This window comes from Zingiber officinale, chromosome 4A (assembly GCF_018446385.1).
Source record: "Zingiber officinale cultivar Zhangliang chromosome 4A, Zo_v1.1, whole genome shotgun sequence".
NCBI classification, from domain to species: domain Eukaryota; kingdom Viridiplantae; phylum Streptophyta; class Magnoliopsida; order Zingiberales; family Zingiberaceae; genus Zingiber; species Zingiber officinale.
Window position 1 is genome coordinate 15,556,179 of NC_055992.1, and position 7,953 is coordinate 15,564,131.

The 7,953-nt window shown below is 42.4% G+C and overlaps 1 protein-coding gene across 1 annotated transcript; it reads right to left on the reverse strand.

The window, feature by feature from the left end:
* Positions 1-5,363: 5,363 nt before the first annotated feature.
* Positions 5,364-6,065, reverse strand: LOC121972262 (uncharacterized protein DDB_G0271670-like). The gene has a single exon (XM_042523951.1). It carries the CDS (start codon positions 6,063-6,065, stop codon positions 5,364-5,366), a length of 702 nt encoding a protein of 233 aa, XP_042379885.1.
* Between the last annotated feature and the right edge of the window lie 1,888 nt (positions 6,066-7,953).

Sequence of the window (7,953 nt, forward strand, 5' to 3'; positions counted from 1 at the left end):
CCGATCGATTGGGCATGAGCCAATCGATCGGTTGATCGATCCAGCCCATGTGGACTTGCCCAATCAAGTCCAAGAGTCCCTAAAACCAACATCCAGTAAACCATGACCTGTTGGTACATCACGCCTAGCATCCGGTCATCCTTGACCTGCTAGGTCTCCCTCACCAAGTGTCCGGTCAATCCCTTTGACCTACTTGGACTTTTCTCCTCGTGTCAAGTGTCCGGTCATCCTTGACCCACTTGGACTTATCAACACCAGATGTTTGATCAAACTTGATCCATCTGGATTTCCTATGCCTGACTTCACTCACCAGTACTTTCCTTCTGCCTAGCTTCACTCACTAGGACTTCTCATTTGCCTGGCTTCACTCACCAGAACTTTCCATACTGCCTAGCTTCACTCACTAGGTCCTTTCACCTGGCTTCACTCACCAGGATTTTCCAGCTGCCTAGCTTCACTCACCGGGACTTTCACCTAGCTTCACTCACTAGGATTTTTCCTTCTGCCTGGCTTCACTCACCAGGACTTTCTAGTCAAGTATCCAGTCAACCTTGACCTACTTGACTCTCCTTCACAATCTCACCACATGAACAATTACACCTGTAATCTCCATGTCTTGTCTCCATGTATTGTCAAACATCGAAACCCAAACATCAAGACTCGAGCTTGACCCAATTTAAGCTCAGTCAACCAGGTCAATCTTGACCTAGGGAATATTGCACCAACACGCTCGACTTCCTGCGCTCCTAAGTTCCTGCACACTTAGACACAGAGATTAAATAACATAGCAGGACCTAACTAACTTGGTTGATCACATCAAAATACCCACGGGGTCCAACAATCTCTCCCTTTTTGATGTGCATCAACCCAAGTTCAAGATAGGGTTAAACAGACAGGTAATTTTGAAGAAATTACTAAACTAATTTTTTAAGCATAAATTTTTAATTTAAAATAAATTGTAACATAAGATTTAACTCAGATCTAATACTAATTTTTGAACAGAATATCATTTTACAAAAATTTAAAATAGAATTTAAGAATATTTCTAACTCCCCCTTAACTTATGTCTATCTCTCCCCCTTTGATCACAGCAAAAACGGGGTCTAAAACATGTTTAATTAAAAGTAACTTTCTAAAGTATTATTTAATCTTAATTTTAATGCTTTATCAGAAAGTTAATTAAACATTTTTATTCCAATATTTTGGCTTCCAGGTCGTGACGAGGCACTAGGCCTTCTTGGTTATTGGAGCAACAACCACTTCTTTAGACAAAGCCTCATAAAGAAATTTTAATGCTTAATTTTCTTCTGAAGGCCTTAACTTAAAGAGAATTTTAACCTAGTAAAGATTTTGGAACCCAGTATAGGTTCCTTGCTACAGGGTTAGCTAGATATTTGGGCGGTACATAAGTCTTGGGAATTTTTCTAAGTTGTCCCTGATGTTTTCTTATATACCAATTTAGCTTTCCATCAATTTTAAGTTTTAATTTTTGAAAACCAATTTGTTTTTGGAAAACTTGCAGCAGTTTTCATGTTTTCAATTTGTAATTTCAAACTATCATTTTCTATTTTTAGGTTGTTAAATAACTCTAAGAAGCCTGATTCTTCTAATTTTAATTTCAATTTAGTATTTTCTTTTTCTAATTTTGCTAGATCTTTAGTAAGTGCTTTAATAAATCGAAATGACTGAGTAGGGGTAAGATCACGTACCTTACTTACCTCACTTGGTTATGCTCCCCCTTCATTGTAGCTCTCCTCTTCTGATTCTCCCCCTTGATCTATGCTCATCTCTGAGTCCGAGTCAGCTTCAAAGAGTTGGTTGGCCATCAGTGCTACTCCTGAGAAGGTTTCGACTTCTGACTCGGAGGATGAAGTATCATTCCATGTAGCCTTGAGACTCTTGTGTGTAGAGGACGTCAGTTTCTGAGGCTTCTCTTTGTGCCTTTTCTTCAACTTGGGGCAATCATCCTTGATGTGCCCTTCCTCGTTGCAGTTGTAGCATAGGATCATCCTTTTGTTGTGTTGATGTTTTTTCGACTGCGATCTGAATTTGTTAGTTTTAATAAATTTATTTAGTTTTCTTACCAATAGCGCCGCTTCGGTTTCGTCGATCGATGCTTCAGAATCGGGATCGTCCATCTCTGCTTATAGGGCAACGTTGAGGCTTGACTTCTCTATTTGTTTAGGCTCTGCAATACGAGATTCGTGAAGTTCGAATGTAGAGAATAAGTTTTCTAAACTACTTACCTCAAAATCCTTAGAGATGTAGTAAGCATCTACTGAGGACGCCCACTCTGGAGTTCTTGGGAAGACATTGAGCGCGTACCGGATTGAATCTTGATTTGTTACCGATTCTTTGAGGTTGGTCAGTTGAGTTATTAGATCTTTGACTCTCGCTTGGAGTTGCGCTACCTTCTCGCCGTTGTTCATCCGGAGATTCGTCATCTGAGTTCGGAGGATGTCCTATCTTGCCAATTTTGCTTCTGAGGTACCTTCATGAAGCTCCAGAAATTTTTCCCAGAGATCTTTCGCGGAGTCGTAGCTTCCGATTCAACTTACCTCCTGGGGCGGCAGAACACTGAGTAGGTGAAATTCCGCCTTTCCGTTTGCGACGAAATCTGCTTGCTCCTTCTTTGTCCATTGGTACTCTTTTTTATCTTTTGGGGCTGCAAAACCATATTTCATAGTAACAAGAATATCGAAGTCTGTTTTAAAAAATACCTTCATTTATCACTTTCACATAGCAAAATCTCCGTCGAACTTTGGGGGATGAATGTTCGCGTCGGCCATTGTTTTGATCTTTGTGCTTCAGTCGACAGTTAGTCCTTCTGAGACTTTTGAGTTCTGATACCACTTGTTGGTGCAGCGGGACCGGCAAGAGGGGGTGAATTGTATGCAAATAAAAAAATACCCCTCTCAAATCTTTCAACTTTAAAATAAAGGTGACAATTATAAAATTAAATAGAGCTAAAATAAAAACAGAGAAAAATAGACTCAGTGTTTTACTTGGTTACAACCAAGACGGTGGTTAATCCAAGTAAGTTGGAAAGCGCACTAGGAACGTCTCCTTCTCTGAAGGCTGAGAAGCCTTTTACACTAAGAGCTCTTACAAGTTGCTTGAAAATGAAAATCTGAGTTGATTATCAAATAGCTGTTTGAGACCCCTTTATATAGGGGTTCCAGAACTTATCAAATCACCTGATCTTCGGGATCAGGATTTGACTCGAGAGGGATCGGTCGACTGATCCTTAGGTTCGGTCAACCGAACTTGCTGAACCTACCCAGCCTTCCGTCCAGATGCAACCTCTCTGGATCGAGCCTGCGTTCGGTCGACCGATCAGCCAACGGTCTCCACCTGATCTGGCCTGATCAAATCGCTCGACCAGGTCTCTGGTTTATCTTCGGTTCGGTCAATCGATTAGAAGGTTCGATCGACCATACGCTTCACTAATGGCTGGTTGCTGATGTGTCACCAACAGCTGGTCTCTGATGATTGGGATTCGGTCGACCGATAAAGACGTTCGGTCGACCGAACACTTGTCAAGTCAACTTTCCGGTTGACTTGCTCTGGTTCTGCTCGCTTGGGTGATTGCGGCCAACCGGAATAGGGCTCACCCGAACCCAATTCCCGGCCTTCTCCTCGAGTAGTCTTCCGCCCTGACTTTATGTCTCTTGAACGTTGCACACGTTCTTCTCGCCCACCGGTGTACTCTTACGCAGCTCTCTCGTCCTTCGGACGCACTGAGCTCGTCGGCTCCCTTCCCGTTTCGTCCTTCTCGCTAGCTGCGTCTTCCGCTCGACTTCCTGTGCTCCTAAGTGTTGGAACCCCAAGGTGTTTTGATGTGATCAAACAAATTAAGTTAGGTCCTGCTTTGTCTAACCCTTGTGTCTAAGTGTGCAGGAGCTTAGGAACACAGGAAGTCGAGCGGAAGACGCGGCTAGCGAGAAGGACGACACGAGGAGAGAGCCGACGGGCTCGGTTCGTCCGAGGGACGAGGTGACCGCAGAAGAGTACACTGGTGGACAAGAAGAACGTGCGCGACGTTCGAGGGATGAGAAACCGAGAAGGAAGGCTACTCGAGGAGAAGGCCGGAACTTGGGTTCGGGTGAGCCCTATTCCGGATGGCCGAGATCACCCAAGCTAGCAGAGTCGGAGCGAACAAGACCCGGACCAAGATGAGCTGAACCGGAGACGAAAAAGTCAACTTCTGTTGACTTTAAGTCTCGGGGCGCCCGGAACCATTCCGGGCGCCCGGGATGAAGTTTTTGACCAGATCGATTCTAACGCGATCTGAACGTTGGGGGATAAAGTTTTATCCCCCAGGGCGCCCCGACTAGTGCTATAAATATAGCACTGATCTGCACAGTTAATTCAACCAACTTGTAATCCATCTTTCTCTGTGCTTTCTATTCTTTTGTACTGTCAACGCTGTAAGAGGCTACTCCGCCCAGAGGAGAATCAGATAGTGCGTCATCTTTGCCTTGAATTAGCAATCCTCTGATTGCAAACAAAGTAAACCCTTTGCGTCTGTTTTAGATTCTGTTTATTTAGTCTCTTCTATTTTAATTACAAGTTTTGTTATCTAGTTAAAAATCCGAGAAAGAGTGTTATATTTTTGTAGGGCAATTCACCCCTCCCCTCTTGCCGGCCTCCAAAGGGACTAACACTAAGTTCCTGCACACTTAGACACAGGGATCAAATAACAAAGCAGGACCTAACTAACTTGGTTGATCACATCAAAATACCCACGGGGTCCAACACCCAATGGATTAATGTTTTCTTTTACCATCTTGCATAACGATTATCAGAGAAACAAAGGAATATTCTTTGTGCTATTTTTATAAAGGAAGCTTCTACTCTGTAAATCACAGAAATGGTAGGTCCCTTTACATAAAAATGTCATAATGTTAGAAGGGTCAGTTATATTTTAGTAGTATATTAAGATTCTTACGAAAAGAAAAGTAACACTATATAAGGGAGTCTCCATCTACAAAATCAGGGGTGCAACGCTACACCATACAACACTATTCAATGTAAGACACTCGAATTCCATTATTTATTTCTACTGTTCGTTGTATTTTCTCTCGGCCACCTATTTAATTTGAGTGTCATAATCCCTGTGTCGGGGACACAACCTCTCTGACTCAATTGCTGAATTTATTTTTGACATGTAGGATCACTCGGCGTGCCTTCCTATTTCCGATCATAATTTTCTCACAATCAACATCAACCATCTATCTAGCGCACTATCTTCAAACAAGATCAGGTATAGTTATAAATATTATTGAGCAAGCAGATTATTTCTCATGTATAATTAATAGGAATGGAAGCTTTGTGCGTGTACTTTCTTGTTCTTCCTTGCTCTACAACTTGCCAAGAGAGTTCTTGCAATGGAGGACTGCTTCGTGAATCGCCGTCTCGGTATCCACATCAGCCGCCGTCATGTTGCTCCGGTGTGACCCGGAGATGGCATCTCCGCTCTTCCTAGGCAACCAGGACGAGCTCCATGTCTTGCCACTTGATCTCCTCGTCTTATAGAAAGGCTGCAGAAAGCACAAGTACCTGAGCGCTTTCTTCTCCCTGGAGGACCTACCACTTCCACTCGTCGATGAGCTCGAGCTTGAACTTGAAGAAGATGGATTGCTACCCAAAGTCGAAGAATTCGACGACCGTCCTATTTCCATATAGCTTCGGCACGAGAGCGACCGGTTGCTCCGGGAGGCCAAGGAATCGGACGAGTCTACCGAAGGCGACCGCAGTAGCACAGGAGTTTCTGAGGGAGATGATCCCACGGTACTACGCTTGGGCAGGTGAACAAGCGGGAGAAGCCGGCCGTCGGCAATGATCTGATCAGCGTGGACCAGAGCCGGCGCAGCGCACGGTTCACCGGCGAGAGGAAGGACGTCGAAGTCGAAGGGGTCCACGTCGATGAGGGCCCCCGTGCCGTCCCGTCGGTCGAGGGAGGCATGAGAGGCAGAGGGATCGACGGCGGACGAATCGATGGTCATCGACCAGCTGTAGGAGAAGCTATCGTCGGAGAACTGCTCCGCAACCTCCATCGCCATTGATGGAAATTAAAATGCCAACACTTGAAGAAATTAGTGATTAATATACACGAAAGATTACAAAAATGTCTCCAACATCTTTAGTAGTTCGCCGTGATGGCCATCCTTCGTTATATTTCAGATTAATCTGACTCTGTTGCAGATTTAGTATTCTTGCTCTTATAATAAAATGCTTGATCTTGACAGAGTCCTAACAAGGCAAAAGCGTGGTATTAGATCGCCCTGTTTCTTAATAAATATTCAGAGGCCGTGCCATGGAAATCGAATAATGTTTTTAATAATGCGTTCATCATTAATATTGTTGAGAAAGCCCCCGGCATACAGCGGTAAAAGACAGAGGCGTTTGCAACGAGAGTTTGATTATCGGTCGAAGGTCTGATATCTAAATAAAAAAAAATGAAACGTCGTCCACGGCATTCGTCTAATAAAATATTGCTTAACGGAGATACGATTTTGTTAGGATTCATAAAACTGATTGCATATACGATAGTTTGGGTGTTCACGGCACTGTATGGTAGAAAATTATTGGCAGATCAGTTATCATCAATGATCAGCCATATACTCTACTGAAAATAAAGCACCAACATCAGATTAAAAATATGAAATAAAATACCAACGGCTATGACTTCCATCGTGTGATTATTCAATTACGTATTCTAGCGATTCCAGTGACCCTTCCTGTGATCGTTCAATTACATATTACAATGAAATAAAATACCAACAGGCAACAGCTGTACATATTCCAGCTGATGCCTTGGAATAAAAATCCATTTCACCCTTAGTTATTAAGGGTCGGTTATATATTGATTCTTGATTTATCTTCTTTCATATAATTTATATAAATATTGAGATAAATATAATTATCTTTTACTACTAGGTAAAACATTCTGTTTTCCATTCATCAATATCTACTGTGAAAGATTTAAAATTCACAGAATCACCTACTTGGCATGGTACAACAACAAGATGTTTAGGAGACTACCTCAACATTCACGGGTTGAACGTCAACTTATGATTATTGGAGTAGGAGTCACTTGTACTTTCGAATTGAATTTATCCGATAGATGAATACCGTTCAGATTGGGTCTTTAAGGTACGGAATATTGGATTAACAAAATTTCCCATATGCCCAGATTTAAACAGCAGGCCATGGCACCATGTATCTGCAGCCGGGTCCAAGTTCTGTGTTGGGCTATGGCTGGTTTGATCCAACCCAACCCATATATGATTGTCTGTGTCTAGCTTGGCCAATGCCAGCCTCTGGTATGCAAGCTGCCTGGCACAGCTGAGACGCCAGCACCGTTTTGAAAACCTCGTGCAACCTAGGATGCAACCCAATCGAATTCGAACGGAATAATGTGCGTGTATATATATAGTTTTTGTTCTTTTGGATTTTTAAGTGGATATTTGAAGGAGAGTTGTAATATACTAAAAATATAGATAAAAATTTTAAATAATTAAAATTTAACATAATTAAATTATTTTAAGAAAAATAAATATATTTTAACCAATAATTAATTAGGAAATATGTTTATATGAATTTATAGAATTTACTAGAATTTTTATGATTTTTAATATTCTTTTATATTTTATGAAAATAGATGGATAAGAGAAAAGCCTATTTGGGAATAACTTATTTAAGTTAGGAGTTGATAGAAGTTAAACTTGAGTTTTTTTTAATTAAACCCTAAGTTCAATTACCGTCGTTGTCTTCATTCCTCCCCACACGCGCAACAACTGCGTCTGCCCGCTGTGCGCTCAACGACGTCGCATGCGCGCCGACCTCCGCATTGCTCCCCTGCCCATATAACCGGTTGATGTTGGCGTCATCTCCCCTCTGCATCGCTCCTTCACCCACGCACTCATGCCGGTGTTCCACCACACGCGC

Coding starts and splice junctions, on each gene's coding strand:
- LOC121972262 (XM_042523951.1), bottom strand. CDS start 6,065: ATGGCGATGGAGGTTGCGGAGCAGTTCTCCGACGATAGCTTCTCCTAC.